Source organism: Pseudopipra pipra, chromosome Z, assembly GCF_036250125.1.
Source record: "Pseudopipra pipra isolate bDixPip1 chromosome Z, bDixPip1.hap1, whole genome shotgun sequence".
Lineage (NCBI taxonomy): Eukaryota > Metazoa > Chordata > Aves > Passeriformes > Pipridae > Pseudopipra > Pseudopipra pipra.
The window spans coordinates 12,270,377-12,289,386 of record NC_087581.1 but is presented as its reverse complement, the minus strand read 5'-3'; the positions used below and the strand labels follow the sequence as shown (position 1 = coordinate 12,289,386).

General features: G+C 40.5%; 1 protein-coding gene across 6 annotated transcripts in view; it reads right to left on the bottom strand.

Annotated features, from left to right (window-relative positions):
• NIM1K (NIM1 serine/threonine protein kinase) overlaps positions 1-19,010 on the bottom strand; it is a 30,920-nt gene that overhangs the window by 11,314 nt on the left and 596 nt on the right. For 2 of the 6 annotated variants that reach the window (XM_064641867.1, XM_064641868.1), the window contains exons 2-3: positions 16,291-17,276; positions 484-847 (exon numbers count right to left, since the gene is read on the bottom strand). In XM_064641867.1, the coding sequence (XP_064497937.1) occupies positions 484-554 (71 nt within the window). In that variant the 5' untranslated portion in view covers positions 555-847; positions 16,291-17,276. The other 4 variants (XM_064641869.1, XM_064641870.1, XM_064641872.1 and 1 more) reach the window with 4 other exon arrangements.

Genomic DNA, 19,010 nt, shown 5'->3' with positions numbered 1-19,010 from the left:
ACAAGATGTCACAATAACAAGCTTAAATGAAGTAATTCTGAATGAATATGCAATCCTGCACATAATAGAAACTGTGACAAATGTAGCAAAAAAAAAAAAGCTGTTTATGGAAAGTCCAAGGATTAGTTTGAAAATTACTTTAAAAACATATCTGCCCAATCTGCATATTGCATGTCCTGTTCAAAATCAGAGATAAACTGGAAGCTGTATACATCAATTTCTCACTCACAGAGTGAGTACGTCGGGATCTTCAGCTACAAGGTGAAAGAGGCTTTGCAATTAAAACTGCAAAATTTGTGCAAGAAAGCGGCAAGGTGCTCAGTGTCTATACAGTACATTTGACACATGGAAAATATTTGACACAAATATTCAGGCTTTAGCTTGATGCTTTGAAAACCAACTTGATAGATAAAGGTCAAACAGAAAACTGATTAACTGCTCCTAATAAATTCAGATACCTCCAGTTAATTTTGAATAGCTGACCTTAAGAGCGCAGTTCTACTTGATTCTGGTACCAGTCCAAGAGCTGGCTGTAGGATTTGCCTTTGATTCATTCTTCAGCTGTGAGCTTGTCACTGTGCCTTGGAAATGTCACTTTGTGTTGAAGCCTTGCTGTAGAAAGTTCGTTGCCCCTCTGTTTCCTTCCCATGGTGGGTTTAATGAAGCACCTAATTCTAGAAGATGACAGGAAAGGCAAAAGCAGTGCTGCGCCTTAGTATCCCTGCAGTCACATGGCAGGACAATAAAGGATTAAGTAACTGCAATGTCACGTTAATTCTCCTTTATTTAGATGAGCTTTCTTTAACGCCTTGAGCCTTCTCAAAATTTTGCCAGACATCTCGTGTTCCTAAGCAGACAGATGAAGAAAGTAATTAAAACCTTTACATAACAGCCACATGCTTCACTAAACGACAGCCTCCTGCATACCATTTCACCAGTTTAACTTTGGCAGCACAGACGCGGAAGTCCTTACTCTAAATACACAAGCATGACTTACCTTTAAAGCAGCACACCACTATTTTCTTCTTTACCTTTCTTCTTTAACCTTGGAAAACAGGAGCTGATCAGCAACTGCTAATCATGCAGCCTGAGGGTGATGAGCTGGGCATAAAAGCTCTTAAGAGTGCAGAGCTCACCTCCCCTGCTCTCAGCCTGCAGCACATCCGACTGATGAACACAGGAGACACCTGACTGCCAGGACAGATTCACCAGACTGAGGGGGAGTGAATCAGACCAGTAACTCAGTGCCTGGGGCTCAGGTAGACAGTCAGCTAAGGTGCTGCACTAGCAGAGGGCACGGTGACATTGCCAGGTGGAGCTGCCCTCCACACTCCCTCCCCCGATCTCCTGTGTGAGCAAGACAAAGAGAGGTCAGAGGTACCACCTCAGGTGTCTGTCACTCTCTCTGCCACTTCTCTGAACCAGGAATGCTTCTTATATTGTTTGTTCTCCCTTTGGGGAAAGGATGATTTCTTGCAGGATTGCCTGAATTCTGACCCATAGTTGTTTTCTGCTTTAACCTGTTTCACATGACAATTGTAAAAATATTTTAGGTAATAAAAAACTCTTTATATGAAAGTCAACTGTATTTCACAGTTTTTGTGGTGGACAGCACTCTAGCAGAGCAGGGCTTTTGAAAACCACTCATCTGCTCTATACTGCCACAGCAATGCAGACATTAGAGAGGCAGAACTCTGATCCCATTCTGCTCTGAGAGCTTGAGGATAACCACAGCTGCACAGGCTGTCCATACAAAAGCCTGGAAAACTCCATGAGCAATGTCAGAAGTCCCATGTACAAACAACAAGCTATTATTTAAATAAGTATCTTTGGATGGGCCGTGGCATCCTTGTCACCTTATCAAAGAACAGCTGTAATTTATGGCTCTGAGCACTCCAGAATGGCAGGTATGGGCAATCCTGCTTTGCAAAAGGAAAAACACAGAACTACTAATGGTGGGGAAAAGCCCACCAAACAAAAAAAAAATCCACAGGAGGGTCTGGATAGCTCAGCCTATTCAGCATCAAGTCAAAGTCACCCAGCTAAAGACTATCTTCTGCAAAACTTATAAGGGCCCTTGCAGTTACCTGGCTGTGCAGAAAAGGCTGATTGTATAAGAAGGATTTCCTTCAAACAGACTTGTACAGACGAGCCCCTCCTGAATACATTCGGTTAAAGCAGAGAAGGCAGCTAGCCCATTCCATGAGAATCACGGGGACCAACACACCACATGGGAAAGCCAGAACCTTGTGGGGATAGAGGAGTCAAGAGAAAGGCAAAACTGCCTTAAGCTATCAGCATATGGCTGAATTCTTCCTGAATTTGCTCCTGCAGAAATTTCTCCTGGGACTCAACATGCTCTTTTTTAGAGCACAGCCTACCATTAATCTGCCTTTCAGGCCTGCCACTTTATTGTCAATCCTGTAACCTCCTGGCATCTGGCCAATGGGTGAGGTGTTCCCTGTCTTTTGAGATGAGCTATTTCAGTATTCCTGGTGTTAGAAGAATATATGCCATCTATTTATGGCCTACATTCCTTCCTGTATTCTAAACCAGTAAAATCTATCCTGATATCACACAAAAGGGCACTGGTTGTAAAAGAAATTCTAAGAGAGAAGGGAAAACAAGGAAATCAGAAGCGATCCAAATACAATGAAGGACAATAATTTAATTTTTTTTTTTGCCAGTCTGGCTGACTGGTGACCTGAAGAACCTCAGGAGAACTTATCTGCCCAAATAATAACTTTAAAAAACAAAATAAACAATCAAAAGAAAACAAAACCAAAACCAAAACAAAACAAAAAAACACTACAAAAAGCAAAACAAGACAGTGAACAAATGTATCAATGCTTTAAGACTTGTGCCAGCCCAACACTGCTGTAGTATAACCTTGTTTTTCAAAGTGACATTCTAGTACTATTTTAACTGCTAAATACCCTCAGGCTTCAGCTGCAGGCTCAGTTTAAACCCTGTATCACAACTCTAAGGAAGTTTGGAATGAAAGCAAAAAGGATCAAACCAAGAGAGAGATCACTGGATATACAGACTTTGGTTCCTAAAATCCCATCTTGACAGATATATGTGACATATAAGTGACTTGGTTTTAAGAAGTTTTGAATGGAGCATATGAAAACACACAACCAGCTAGACCAAGGCTCCAAGCACTGTGTTTTGCAAATTGGTCTCTTTTATTAAGCCTGTCTTTCAGAGAGGCAAAAAACCACTCAGCTTTGAGTGCTTAAATTGCTGCAGCTCTTGTTATAGTGAATGTGAAAGAAGCCACACTGGAGGGTCTCCTACCACTCAAATCCTCAGAGCAACAGGGTTTTTATGAGGATGCCACTGGATACTGCAATACATTCACCAGAGTTCCCTTTTCAGGCCCTCTGCTGTCTAGCCTAAGGAGATGATTTTGAAGGTATTTCCCTAGGGTAGGGAATTAGCTTAATTTGTGTAAATTCCTTTGAAGAACAGCATGTCTCCTGCTTAGTACATTATATGCACCATGAGCCAACTCCAGAACCAAACTGAATTTAAAGTAGCAGGGATTTTTTTAATGTCATTTGCAGGAAAAATATTGTCCCCTTTTTTTAATCGTAGCTTTGAAAGTACAGTTGTTGCAAGCAAATACCAACAATCTAGTATACTCCTGTGTATAGAAGACCTATCTTTTATAAAAGACAGAACAGTTCACAATACCTGTACCACAGACCACACATGACACAAAAGCTCTGCTGTGCAGCCAGACACCACAGGGAAAATAACAGCTCCACTTTTCTGCTTTTGCTACAGTAATAGAGTGCACAGCTGTTGTGGCCAAAGGAAATCAACATTTTTTCAAGGTTTGCCCTGAGCACATTTTTTGATTTAAGAAGCACTCTCAGTCTTACTTCTGTGAATGCCAGAAAACAGAGTGCCTATATAAAACACAACCCTGAGCTTCATAGGAGTTGTTAAAAAAAAAAAACAAACAACTTTTCAAAACACAAAATATAGCACAGTTACAGGCTGAATGCAGACCTGTATATTCCCAGATCAAGTGGGAGGAAATACTAACATCAGAGAACCTCCAGAAACAACTTGCTCTCTCTGCCCAGGGCCACATGCCACCCATTTCTGTACATCCCAGAATTACTGCAGTTAGTTGGTATAGCACTCAGTTTGCCCTTGGCCTTACCCATCTAAGAGAAGGTCACTCTAATTAAACCTACATCCTGAGGACCTCGCTGCCACCGTCCAAGCTCGAGCTCGCTCGGCCCCAGCAGATGAACCACAGGATTAAAGGGTGGGTTCAGTTCAGCGCACACTGTGTCTCACCTAAAAAATCCATTGTGCAGGCTTGAAGGCTTTACCCACTTTTGCAAAGCCCTGTATTGACATCTTCTACAAATGCAGTTGTATTTGCCTTTTTAGCCACCAGCGCGCTTGTGACAAACGTGGATAGAGACCTCTCCCAAATCTTCGTTCGCCAAGCCCAGCCATGACTCAGTTTGCCAGTTATTGTTTGACGAAAAGCAGACATGATGAACATTATTCTTATCAACTTCCTGCTGTGCCTGGGAACAATTTGATAGCAGCCACAGTGATGCCCCTGAGCTGGCAGGTGACCAAGGCATCACTGCTGTTCTGTGCTGCTGTGCTGGACAGGCTGGAACTCCTGTGGGAACTCGAGCTGAAGGGACTGTGACCTGCAGATAAGTCCATGTGAGAGCAGGTGCATCTCAAAGCATCTGTGGCCGTGGTTATGACTGTGCCACAGCTAGTATGCCTCTAAAGGGATTATGGTGCATTTCAAAGCCACTGTGGCTGTGGATAAGTCTCTCCCAGAGCAGGTATATATATCTCTGAGGAGACCGGCTCAGAGATAAAGCTCCACTCCAAGCAGGTACAATCCTGTGATCTGTGAGTAAGTCCAAGCTGGAGCAGGGGCAAGGGGAGAACTTCACTGCAATGTTAAACCATGACATGTTGACCTTAATCATCTTAAGGATATTCCAACCTAAATGATTCTATCATTCTCAGCCTTATAAATATTCTTGCCTAAGACATGGCATTGTTTTTCCACATACAGAATACTAACATATGCAGCAGCCCTGGCTGAAACAGAACATAAACACCTTCAGTGGATTCTATGCGAAACTGTACTGACTCCTTCACCACCACAACCTTCTGTTGTACACACTGTTATCAAACCAAGAAAACAACAATTCTGATGTAAAAAGGAAAAAACAGCCACAAACCCACCCCTCCACATTAGAACACACTAACTCTTGCCTACAACTTAATTCTACAATTGTAACTCAGAGGAGAAAACAACGGACTTTGAAACCTATTTAGAAGTTTAATAAGCCTGAGCCCTGCATACTGAAGCAGGATACATGTGGATGCTTGCTCAAGTGTCCTTAACTGCACCAGAAAGACTGAAAACCCTTATCTTCTGGGTTGATCCCACACTCGTTCTGGAATGGACCCCTAAAGACAAACACAGTTATTTCACTGATGGAACCTGATCTCTCAAGGATTTTACCTGATCAGCCTATTCCCAGAGCTGCTGACGGGATACAGGCAGGAGCGTGGAAAGCACAACTTGGCACAGGTCACTGCAGAAGAAAACTGTAGATCCAAGCAAGTTCCCATGTTCATTTAGTCCAACTTCCTTCTTGCCAAAACCAGAGATAGGAGATTGAGGAAAAACACACTGGTGTGCCCTAATCTGTAACCCAGCCTTAAGAGATCTTTCCATGATCTTTAGGCAGTGACTGGCTGTGTCTAGGGAGCGTTCCAGCTTGACTCACAAGACCCACCAGGGACTGACAGGCAGTTCATGCCACACTGATATCAGGGTGCAGCACAGACTCACCTTTCCACCTCCCCAGGGGTTATCTGCTGACTGGCTGGCATAAGCTCTTGGATGAGAGATGAGGGAAGGATGCACAGAGCCCTCAGCACTCAGAGATCATGTAAGCCTACCAACACTGGCTGGGTGCAGCCCACCTGGTGGAGCCTCACATCAAATCCACAGTCTGTAGAGTGCTTAGGGTATATGGAAAAGAAAATCAATGCATAACAATCAACGCAACACAAACAATACTAAGCTAATACATTAATACTTGTGAAGTACAAACTAAAATGAAGGGGAAAAAAAATCCCTTTCATCCTTTCACAGCTAGAAAGAAAATTAAAATTAATTACTTTGTCTTTGAATTGTGCAGAAAATTGCGTTAAAAGCAAAGACAAAAAAAGAATTTATTAGCAGAGCCCATTGATTTCCCAGGTCTTTGAAATACATGGGAGGGAATAATTTGAAGTCTGACTGTCTTTTGAAATTAAATTTACCCTTCAAAACTTTAACCCGGCCAGTCTATTTTATTTCCTTTCCTGAGGTATAACACAAATTGTCAATGTGCCTTGAAACTGTTCTTCTAGGATAAAATCAGTTTCCGTTAAACATGTATTCAAAGTCAACAGAGATGCCTTTTAAATAACAGAAAAAACTCACATCTAATTCAGTTACTTCACTAAAAATGATTTTGACATATAAGTTTTCCGTGAAAATAAAACAAATCCTCTGGAAAAAGCAAACTGTAGTACAAGAAGTAAGAAATAGGCAATACTTTGAGTCCCACTGAAATCACAGAAGAAATCAGTCTTTACTCATATCAAGAAAATGATTGTATATTTAGGCAGATAAGCATTGCTAAGTAGGTGTCCTGCAATAAAATCACCCTACCATTATTTGCAAGGAAGAGAAATTTAAAATGTATTTCCATACAAGGAAAACAGAAAATGTTCTGGTTTGGATTGCCTATCATAGTTTTGTTTCACTACTCCTCACTTACTAGATTGGCCCTAGCAAATAGAAACAACATTACCTCTTACAATGTAATCAAGTTTATCACTCTATATGCACTCCTCAAAAGTACGGAGAACTAAAAGGTTAAGTACTTATAAGGTGATTTTTCAGTGTATCTGGTCAGAAGAAAAGAAGTTGATATTATTCTTCAGGGAGCAATTTGAAAAGATATAACAGATATCTTGCCCACTAAAGATTCCTTTTCCACTGGATTGAGAACAGGAGTGAAATTAGGACAGGTATTTTTGAAACTGGGATCTAGAGAAAAAGTGTAATGTCAGCAAGAAATATTCAAGACAGCCCACTGCAAATTCAACTGTTCTCTCAGTTTAATCCGCTGTGATGCATAGTAAGGATCCCAAGTGAGGGATATTAACCCAAAGAAGACAGAACACAACTCTAGATTTTACTCTTCTTTTGTGACTTTGGCTCCAGTATTGCTGCTAAATGCTTCACATGCAATCCTAGGCTCTTTTATAAGCCTTTTTTTTTCCCTCCCCCTTAAACTTATCTGGTTTTGGAGCACTGAAAAATTCATAATATTGTCTCTCAAACCAAATGTTCAAATACATCAGTGTGTGCTGAGGAGGCTGTACACCAACAGGTTTAGGCAACTGCCTTGTTCTGCTGCAAGGATCAGCAAAGAAGCCAGGGTTTGAAGGCAGGGAAAGCTGCCAGTGTTTGGGGGCAGGCACAGACCAAGACCCTTCTGGCTGGGAAGGTGCAAAAGAGGAACACTACAGAGGGCCAAGCAGTACAGGTCTCACTACTGATTCACTGAAAGGCAGAGTCATGCAAAAAAAGCTGCTACATCTCAAATCCCTAAAAACCATTCTACTTTTCATATCACATTTGAACAGCAAAACCTTTCCTGACTTGAGTGAATATTAATGTTAATACATTTGGCTAGTATTTAATTTCATTAGCTAATCTCATTGGCATTTGTTCAGTATGTGTCCTTGAACTCAGCCTATTATTATTATTATTATTATTACTATTATTATTATTGTCAAAATGAAGGTAAACAGTGTTCCATTAGAAAGAACAGTGCGAATCTGAGTATCCAGCAGCATTAGGAAACCCATCAGTGTTCTTTCTACTTTACTTTTTCTAATTAAATCCACTGGAAAGGGAACTGTTTTTCCAAAGATTTTTGGAACAGCTGAATATATATCATCTGGCATGAACTGCCATACAAAAGATCATAACACTTACCACACAGAAGACCACAAAACATCTCAAAAGCTAAGACAGCTGATATTTTGTTAAAATGTTAATGAGTAACACATTCAATGTTCAAGTTTAGGGACAAGATTTTGTCAAATTTGAAAAATGGAAATTAAGAATAAGTCCACGGCATTACATGTAACTCTATTCTTACACGTAACTCTGTTGTATTACACAGATACAAATTACATTCCATGATTTCAGGAAGTATAGGTTCACTACAGAAGCAAAAAGCAAATATACACTGAAGTACAGCATAAGCAAATTTTAGAACATGTTTAAACCATAATCTTCCCTGCAAGGATCCACTCCCCCAGTGCAGTTCCATTACAGCCATCATTCACACAATACAATCTGAAAGCCCATGTTTATTTATAAAGTCTACAGGTAGGATACTCCAGTTCCTCACCTTCCCTCTATTTTCTCCTTGAAGAAATCTGCAGGAGAATTTCATATGAGGATCCAGAAATGCATCTGAGACTAGAGACATGCAGAAGAGTTTATAAGCTATTCCTATTAGACTAAAGTTCTGAAATAGCAATCTATTTTTAAACAGATGACAATGTAATGCTGCTAGTGGTTCATTCACTGACTAATCTATCCCGGATTTGCTTAATGCTCTACCCCTTTCCAGCAGCCTTCTATCAGCTCAAGAAAGAGCAGCTGCCTGAGGGAAGCAAAATTCAGTGTAAGGGAAAAAACTCTAATTTCATTTTACTTTGTAAAATGGGGGGAAAAAAAACAATAGGAAAACAATCAGAGGAACTAGTTCATAATTCGTGTGTAGGAAAAAAAGAGAAAGGAAAGAGAAAAAAAATGGAGAGAGTAAAAAAATTGTAAGAGTCTGTACTACTTTAATGGTGATAATTGCTTGAGCACAACATATTTTTTTCCATTTATCATTATAATTAAACTATAAAACCTCTTGGATGAGAGTTTTTTCAAGACACTTATGAATGCAACTGCTGTTTAAGTGGTATGCACATGAAATTATATTACCAGCAGGAAAGGGTTCTGAGAAAAAAATATGACTTTAAAACCACAATGATGCTTTGGTGTACTACTAAAGGCAACACACAGTGTCACTGGTGGATCATGTGACATGTCATTTAAAACCATAAATTCATAAGACCTGCTAAGGTTTCTAGGACAGCTTTTGCAAGTAGAGGAAAATGGGAACAAGAGATACAGAGGAAGGGCCTGTTCAGCTTTTCCAACTACACAGGCTAACACCATGAGGCCAGCAAGATAAGACACGAAATGCTTAATGTTGCCCTGAAATCTGAACAAAGTGCAGCTGGCAATCCAGAAGCTTACATTCTCTCAGGACAAACTCTGACTTGTCAGGTGCTGGGCAGGACATCAGCCTGGGCACAGTCAGAGCCTCTGGAAGTAAAAGGCCAAGTTCTCACCCCTTCTCAAGAAGGGCACCCTTCCACATCCCTCATTATTAAAAAAATGCATCATGAAGAACTGCAGAGTCAAAACCAAAACCTTTTACTCTTCACAGCCATTTACAAATGACATTACATTGTTTTAGCACTACAGAGTGATAGCAGAAATCAGGTCTGGAAATGAAGACATTTGCAGTATTTGCAGTAACAGCTTTACTTCCAGGTAAGAGGGGACATTTGACTTATTTGCTCTCCTATACCCTCTATCTAGCAAACAAGTTCCATTAAGAGCCTGAAGCCTCTCAGAAAGCAGTCTCACGATCAGCTCCTGAAGAGGTGTATTTGAAGAAATTCTCCATCAAGCATCTCAGAGTAGACATGACACTGCCTTTAATCTTGCCTGGTGATGTACCATGTGTGAACAGTCAACACTACCTTGAGCTATACCTGCCTGCTTTGCTGGCACTAAGCTTTTCACCCTCTAACACAATGATTAAGAGCTTCTTCTGGTCCCTTCAAAGGTCTCTGACTCAACCTTGATGGACAATATTCACTCTCCTGTCTCTCCATGGCAGCAGCATTTCTCAGTGCCACAGCACCAGTTGAGAGAGAAAAAGAAAGAAAATGCATGTCTCTTGCATCCTCTTCATATAATTAGTACTTAACCCAGCTAATCACACCACTTAATCTGGTGACACCATGCAGAGCTCAACAGGACTGGAAAGAGATTATTCTCATAACCTCTAAACCACAGGGCTGGCATCATTTGGTTTACTGGATGAAAGAACTTCATACATTTCTGTCTCTCATTTTAAACCTGGGGGTACCCCTAACCACTCGAAAGGCAAGGATGGAGTTATTTACGGCAGTGATCATGTACTCAGAAAACAGAGAACCATTAATTTGAAAGCCTGTTCCCATCTCAAAGCCAGCATCAAGCTGATATCCTGCACCCCCTGCACTCTCCAGACAGAACTCCACAATTTTTCACAGACATGATACGGAACTGAACATATACACCACTTGTGTGCAAAGTTAAATCAAAAGCCAAGCAAAAAGGCAACTTCTCCTTGCTATGCTCTATTCTTGTTCATGAAAATGAAATGCAATGTGCACATAGACTAACGTATTGTTCACTTTAGGCAATGCCACAACTTCTGCTTACTACCCCTGATGAGGATACTCCTAATATTCCTTTAAGGTGTTTTACATATTTTTCCAGAGTAACAAAAAATGCACATAACTTTCTGCTTGTATGTACAGTTCACTTTACAGAAGTAAACAGGTTAAGTCAACAGCTTTAATGAGTTGTTACTTTATGCCCAAGACAATCACACAAAAATGACCACAAAGTTTCATAAATTGTTGGAATTGAACTTGAAAGATTGCTAAAGGACCAAGGCTAGCTAGTGTGATGGATGAAATTAAAACAATGGAGTCGCATTTGTGATGAAGAAGGAATCTGTTCACCTTTCCTATTTTAGTACCAACAATGGACTTTCTCATCATGTAAAGGAGTCATAACAATACATTTCCTAAATCTGAATTTCTTATTACAGCAGTAAATTCAAGACAGAATTCTGAGCTTTGAAAAGTTCTGCAATGCTACTGAATCAGATTAAAAAAAAATTATACTGGGACTTCACATATGGCCTGATGAAGCTGAGTTCTCTTCCTTCAGCCAATATGAGAATTCCAGTTCTAACAAAGTTTTCTTGCAATTATTATTTCAGAATAATTTAGATTGTCTTTTAATTCTGATTTCTAACATACTAATTTGAGGAAGATAGAAAAAATACTGTTACTAGAGGCATTTTTTTCATCCTTCCTCAAGTGGTTTCACCAGCTGACCTAGTGTTTGTGCTTCAAGATTCAGACAAAAACCAGAAATCTTTTGAGCATCTCCATATCACTTCTGTACTGAAACACATTTGTCAATCTCTCTATTAGCAGAATGTCTTACACATATGAAAATATGACTACAAATACAAACAGAATGAGAGTCCAAATAAACTTTAAAATTCCAGAGACCTTGGCAGACAGTGCTTGTTCAGAGCCCTGAGATCCCTTGCATACACCACGCTATATTTACTACTGGGAGGATTAGTGGAGACCAACATCAAAAGTGAACTGCCACTGCTAAAGCTGCCAAACTTAGGGAGTCTTCACAAAGTATTTCTGAAGCATAAAATTTCTATGGAACTGTATTGCACCTAATTGTCATCTCAGTATCTACCAAGTGAAGCTCAGGTCCTTGGTGGAAAAAGGCTCCAATATAATCAAGGAATTGATTCTCGTTTTCATGCTGTAGCAGTCAGGAACCAGGCTCCCCTGTAGCACCATTTTGTGTAGACTACCAGCCACAACATCAAGACCATTGCTGAGTCTGCAAGACTTCAAAGCCCAGGCTCCTTTACTGAATGCATTCACCAAAACTGGCTCTGACTTTAAAATTTTCTCAGCATTTTTCTTCACATTTGCAGATAATTACACTTGTTTCTAAGGTGACCTGAACAGTAACATCAAATGAGAAGAAGGCCTTTCTCACTGTGTGGACACACATCAGAGAAACATATGCTCCTTCGATGGAACCAGGAAAACAAAAGCAGGGTCAGATAAAAGTACGTAACCTCAAGGGTTCTCACTCAACTTTTTCCCCCTGTACTACAGCCCTAATTCCACGTTTCTATTTTACATCCTTCTGTTCCCACACTCAGTTATATCTTACAATGTACCTATCACACAGACACATATGTAAGCAGATAGCCACCACAGACTCACATGTGCGATATCCAAGGAAAACCTGCCAGAGAACTGGGGCTTGCTGCAATTCCTCTTCCCACACTGGCTCTGACTACCACCAAAGCACCCACTGCTGTTATCACTGGCTTTTCCCTCCCAACAGGCTACCAGTGGTTGTTCCTCACTTGCCTGAAGAGAGCAAAGCATGGAGTGGAGGTCAATGGAAACAGCTTCTCCCATTCACCCCTAGATATTGCCAGTCAACAGGTGGAGCAATTTCCAGCTAAATGTCACTGTCACTGTGGGCAGCCCAGTGCAATACAGCACATTCAAAATCATTTAGTATACTCATCCAGCCACATAAAATCTTTTTTTATCATCTTTTTATCTTTTATCTTATTATCTTTTATCTTTTATCATTAAGAAGTTCTCAGATCAGACTGGACACAGGAAAAATAACCGAGAAGAAAACAAGGATACTGCCAAGACAGGCTCTTCTCTGAAGGAGACAATTTCTGAAACAACACATCTGTACAGGAAGCTACATTCTTATGGTGAGTTACTGATGTGTTGGCTCCACTTTTCAGTTTCATTGATACCATTGTCTTGATACCATTGTCATTGATACCATTTCAGTTTCATTGATATCATTGTCTTTTCCCTATGAATAGCCCAAGATTCAGTGTCCCGAAACAGTATCTTTTTTAGTAAAGGTCCTGTATGGCCCCATATGTTGGTTATGTGGAGCTGATAAAGGCAATTTAGTTTCTTTTAAGAACGTGAAGTTATTCCACATCCGGAATAAAACAACTTCCATATGTTTTTAAACAAAACAAACCCAACAGAACCCATGTCAAAAGAGCTACCACAAAATAACCTCATCACTGGAACACCTACTCAGATTTTGGTGGTGTATTTGAATCCCTGTCCTAAGCCCTGAAGAAGGGTTTCAGATGCAGTCTTTCCATGTGCAGAAGAACACTATCACTGTTCAACTATCCTACAGGCATGCCTTAAAAAAACCATAAGCACCTTTAAAGTAAATTTCTAAAAGGTTAGACAGAAGACAATTCACTGTGATGCAGAGCCATGCAGCAATTTACACACAAAATTTATGCATGAAACTATCACCCCCTCATGTGAAGAAAAGTTAAAAAAATATTTTCTCAACATCAGGCTTTATGGGCATAGCTCTGTGTGAGACACCCAAATAATGGGATGTTTAGCAAGAATTAAGCCTCAGTCACAATGAGTTTGTTCTGCTAAGTACAGAATTTTTGGCAACACCAATCTCTATTCCTATATATTCAATATATTTTGCTTAATGACTAAATATTCATGTCATGTGTTGGGCTAGTTTCCAGGTATTTCTTAACTTCAATCTTTGATTTTTCTACCAAACATGTTCTCAGGCGGTGTACCAGGGTGAATTTATGCTGATACTTTTGGTCTGTGTTTGGCCCTGCCACCTGTGAAAGCTTTGCTCTTTCCCTGCCAAGTTATGGGAAAACAAGCACTGATAAACCAGAAAGTTGTCCTTGAAGAGAGCTTCTTGTATAAACTGTTTTAATTGGTATTCTGTGGTTGGCGAGTTGTCCTCCAAGGTCGCTTGAAGGAGAGATTTAGGAGGATGATGAAGGATGCCCCCAGACTCATTTGGAAAAGACCCCCCTGAGTACAGCATGCAGGCACAGGCAATGCCACGCGTGTGCAGAAGGGGTGCACTGACATAACCGGGAGGTGGGACTGAGGGCCTTGGGCTGGGCAGTGCTGGCCACACCTGGGAGGTTGTGTTCACTCAATTAATTGTATAAAAAGCAGATAGTGCTTTCTTAGGGGGAGCTAACTTCACACCAAGGACAACGTTGCCTTTGGCGGGGACACCTGCCCATTTGTCAACTTACTGACTCTCCAAGGATGCAGCTTCTGCTATGGGTAATTATAGGCATGCTAGGTCGGTAAGATAACTTTATGGGCAACAGCTGGGTAACTGGGGAGGTCCTGCTGGGGGCTTATTTCTCTCCTCCTTCCTCCCTTTGGGTTTGTTCGTTTTGTTGGCCACCTCTTGGTAATAAATATTGTTTTTTGTTAAGCTTTTAACGGTGTCATGGTTTCAAGTTTCAGTATGGTTTTGAACCGTCCCTAATACAGGCGGTCATTGAATCCAGGGTCATCAGAGACCAGCAAAGAGGATGATATAATCCGCATCTGGGAAAAAGGCCAAACCCAGCTCTTACTGGTGCTCCTATGCTTTGATTCTGAAGGGAAACCTGCATCTTATTTTTCTCTACTTAGCAAGATATCAGCTGTTTCAAGTGATATCAAGAAACCAAAAGGGGTTTGAGACAGAAAAAAGCACAAGGGATTAAAAAACCCCAAAGCAAAACCCTAAGGAAGAATAAGCAAGAAGGCACTGGAATAAAATCTTTACAAATCTTCATTACTTATGAAAAAAGTTGTCAATCTTAATTGCAACTGAACTGCTGTCAAGGGAAATCTTTGCCAAATGGAGCTGATTACACTTCAAATTAAAATAAAAATTTGTCATCGATATGCTGTGGAAGCTGACACTTTGCATTAGTATTATTTCTGAAAAGCTAACATCCCTGGCTAAACATCCCTGGAAAACTCAAATCCCTATGCACCTCTGGTATGCTGCTTGATAGCTCAAACAGCCTTGTGCACTGCTGAGAGTAAGTAAAGAAAGACTTCCCTTTAAATGCCAATGAAAATGTGCCACTGGAAATTAAACACTGATTACTCAAATGTTACATTTACTGAAGCTGGTAAGTGACCAGCTCTCCTTCAGTGCAATAATGCCATGCTTGGCCAGAGAAGTGGAACTTTATTTATTATCTATTATTTATTGAAAGAAACTCTTCAACTTGAGTTCTGCAAAACCAAATGAGGATTCTATGGAATCCGTAACCAATGAAAAAAAACCCCAAACTTACACTGCTCTGTCATGCATAAAAATGAAACCAAAACCAAGAAGCACTGGTAATTATCCTTCTATAATTATTAGCGTACTTTCATGCTGCCCCTCTCAGGCAAAATTAATTCATGGTGGCCTGGCAGGGCAGAGAAGACAACTGCCAGTGCAATCAATTCCTGCAGGACTAAGGAAAGCTGATTCTTTCAAGTGTGCTCTAAGGAAAACTGCATTATCTATGGGCCTGCTGTGCAGGACAGGGCTGACATTTTACACAAACACAGCCCCTAGAAGAGGCCACAACTGAGCCGATTACCTTGACTTCATGAAACCTTTTACAAACACTGAAGTTCACAAGTACATTTCAGCAAACTACACGAAAAGCTATGGAAGTAATAATTGCAAATAATAATGGAAATAATATTGAAATAATAATTGCAAAATAAAAGACACTAATTATAAAATAATGAAAGAAGGTTCAAGACACACTAGGAGTAGTTGTCTTGAATTGTTCAATGCCAGATGAGTTTTCAAGCACACCCTAACTGCCTTGCAGGGAATACTCATGTTTCTTAACTTCCTTTCAGACTAAATACCTCCTTAATTTGCAACAAGAGCTTTAAAGGTCATGATAGCATCAGCACGCATTGCTACACAGTGTAATAACCAGGTTCTCTTAATGAGGGACTATCAAGTCCTTAAACTTCTGATATAATGTCTAAAACATAAATGACATCATAATTCAGACTGAGAAAAATTACATTAATTATAAACACCTGAAGAATACAGGACGAGGGACACTGAGCCAAGTTGTACACTGCTATTACAGCAGCAAATTGCTCCATGGCTTAACACCATGTCTTTCCTAGAAAACTGGAGGCGTACTGGCTGGACTCCGGGTGCTATTTTCAGAGAAGTGAACAGACAGCATTTAAACCAGCTGTTATCTATCTGTTTAGAACTGATGATCTAATTTGGAAACGGGATTAAACTGCACGCACAGATTAATACACTGCTGTGCAGCTGCATGGATTTGTGATTGTCATGACAACCAGCAGAAAATGTATCCCAATAATCTTCTACGAGCAGATCTGTCTCCATGCAGCAATAAGAAGATTTATCACTAGCACAGACATACTTACAATTATTTCATTGCAGATATTGAGAGTGGTATAATCTCTAACCCTCTCTGCATCTTAAAATACCAATTCACAACCAGAAGAGAGGCTCAACGTATGAATGAATGCTTAAAGCAATGAAAATCCTTGGAAGCTGTTGGAAATGTATAATTTCTGAGAAAATATTAGTGTTTTCCAAGTAATTTTTCGTGGTTCTGAGTGTGCAAATTTGTATTTATTTTATAAGTATAACAAAGTCAGTATTATCCCTATACTTCCCACATTAGGCATAGTCTCATATTTCAAGCAAGATTTCTATTTTGGAGTTATCTTTTTTCCTAACTTGTTTTCCTTGCAATAAGAAGAGTCTTTGGTTTTATGCCTCAGGAGAGAAAGTCAGAAAGCGGGACAGTGTTTCCAGTTCCATTACTGCCTGCTTGCAGAATTATTTAGTCTGTGTAACCATAAAAAATACAGAAAATTAAAAAGGGGAAAACAAAAGCCATTTATGTACTGTACAGGAAGACTTAGAGGCTGAGCTAAATAATATTTGCCAAGTGTCCCAAAAGAGAGCTGTCTATGCATGAAGGACTACTTTTTTTCCAAACACAAGGAAGAGCCATGCTGGAGATTTTTCTAGTGTTAGCCAAGAATTTCAAAGGTTGAAATTTATTTCCCACCTCACAGTAAAAATCAGGAAAAGAAGCAAACATGCCCCACTTCCAGGGCTTCGGAATAACACCGGAGGCTACAACTGGCCATGAAAAAGTTGTGTGGTATTTGCAGCTGTAAGCAGTTAATCCTTCTAAGAGCACCTTTTGGACACGTATCTTACAACCACCTCAGTTACATGTGCTTCCCCAAGCAAAGCTCTACAGCTGCCACGATGCTGTGTCTGCTTGGGCCAGTGCTGTGTATCTCGTGGAACAGGAACTTGCAGTGGCTCCACTCCATGGAGCATCTCATTTCCTCAGAGGTGAAATCCAGAAAATCCTGCTATGAAGTTCAACCTACAGGAACCAAAGAAAAATCCTTTTTAGCAAAGGGTTAATAGATCAGTTTATTGCAATGTGGAGGCAGTATGAACAAATATTTTCCAGTGCCACTTAATTGCCTTTGAAATTGCCTAGTAAGATCAGAACGTATTATGATGAATTATTTGCATTTGCAATAGTGCAAATCCTTTCTTAGTTTACAAAATCACTATTTTCATCTGATAAAGCTATGGACTCCACAACTGGACAATATTTTTTAAAATACCCCAGAAGGTGCGATTTAAAAATAAACAACTTGGAAATACTCCAAACAAGCAATTGTTAAGTATAGGAATATCAGCATATTCAGGCATCTCTATTTTGTAGTTCCCAAACAGACCTACTATCTATCTATCTATCTATCTATCTATCTATCTATCTATCTATCTATCTATCTATCTATCTATCTATCTATGAAGTCCTCGCATCTCATTGTGAGATAAGATACTATTCAGAAAAGAAGTCTCAGTTGAACTAAAGGCACTAGAAGATGGATGATAATATTTAAGTAGACAGGAAAAATACACTCAATCAAATTATTTGCTCATTTACAGTCATGAGATTGCTCAGCTCCTGGAACTGGTATAGATCTGAGAAAATATTTAAAAAGTAAATACATAGTGCAAGAAAAAATATCATATATATAATTTAGGACCCTTTTGGATAGACTTATACATCTTAAATTCAGGTGGATTTTTTTTATATACATATAAACAAACACTCTTCTCTCTCTGAAAACAAGCATCAGTTTTCAGTTTTCTTCCTGAACTGGAACCATTTAAACACGCTGGAACATGTGTGTACCCATAATATCAACAAATCTGTTGGTGTGAATCAACTGAAATGCCAGACTACATCCTTAAAGGAGCATTCTTCTGATACCTGCTGTTAGGGAAGTGACTGTGCCTGACGCTTTGGAGCTATATGGGAACATTACACTATCTAAGGAATAACAACCCAACCAGAAAACTTAGTAGTGTGTCTCTGCTCCTTCCATGGTCAAGCACAGGATGGGATTTCTCCGAATGAAAATATTTTTGCCTCAGGCTCCCATTAATTCTAAATGTGAGAGGGTGTCAGATAAGACACGTGTTTCTCTCAAAAAATCTGCATTTAAGTAACAAATGGAACCCACTTCCCATTATGAGGTATAGACTCATGTTGCTCCGAGGGTTCTGAAAAAGCCTCAGCGTTAGGAAAATGCACCAATAAGCCCACCGGGAAATGCCAGAGTTACAGAATCGTTAGGGTTGAAAGGGACCACTGGAGACCATCCAGTCCAAGACCCCTGCCAAGGCGGGGTAACCTGGAATAGGTAACACGGGTTCGCGTCCAGGTGGGTTTGGAATGTCTCCATGATTCCTTTTCGCCAGGATACTTCCTCTAGGCAATCCAACTCACAAACTAGAACAGCAGCGACGTGCTATTACTGAAATTATCAGTAATAACTCCCTCAGCGGCATTTTAGCAGATGCTCGAGGGGGGGTTCTTTCGCCTGCACGCAGCCCGGGATCCCCGCTGCCCAGGCTGGCTGGGCTCCCTGGCGAGGGAAGCGTGGGTACCTGAGGGCCACCTGCCTCCCTCCACCTCCACCCCGGGCTCCGCAGGGCCCCGCCGGTCCGGCCCTTCCCTTCCCGGGATCCCGATCCCGGGAAGCAGCGCCGCCGCAGACCCCCGGCCCTTTCCCGCCGCCCGCCATTTCCTGCCCTC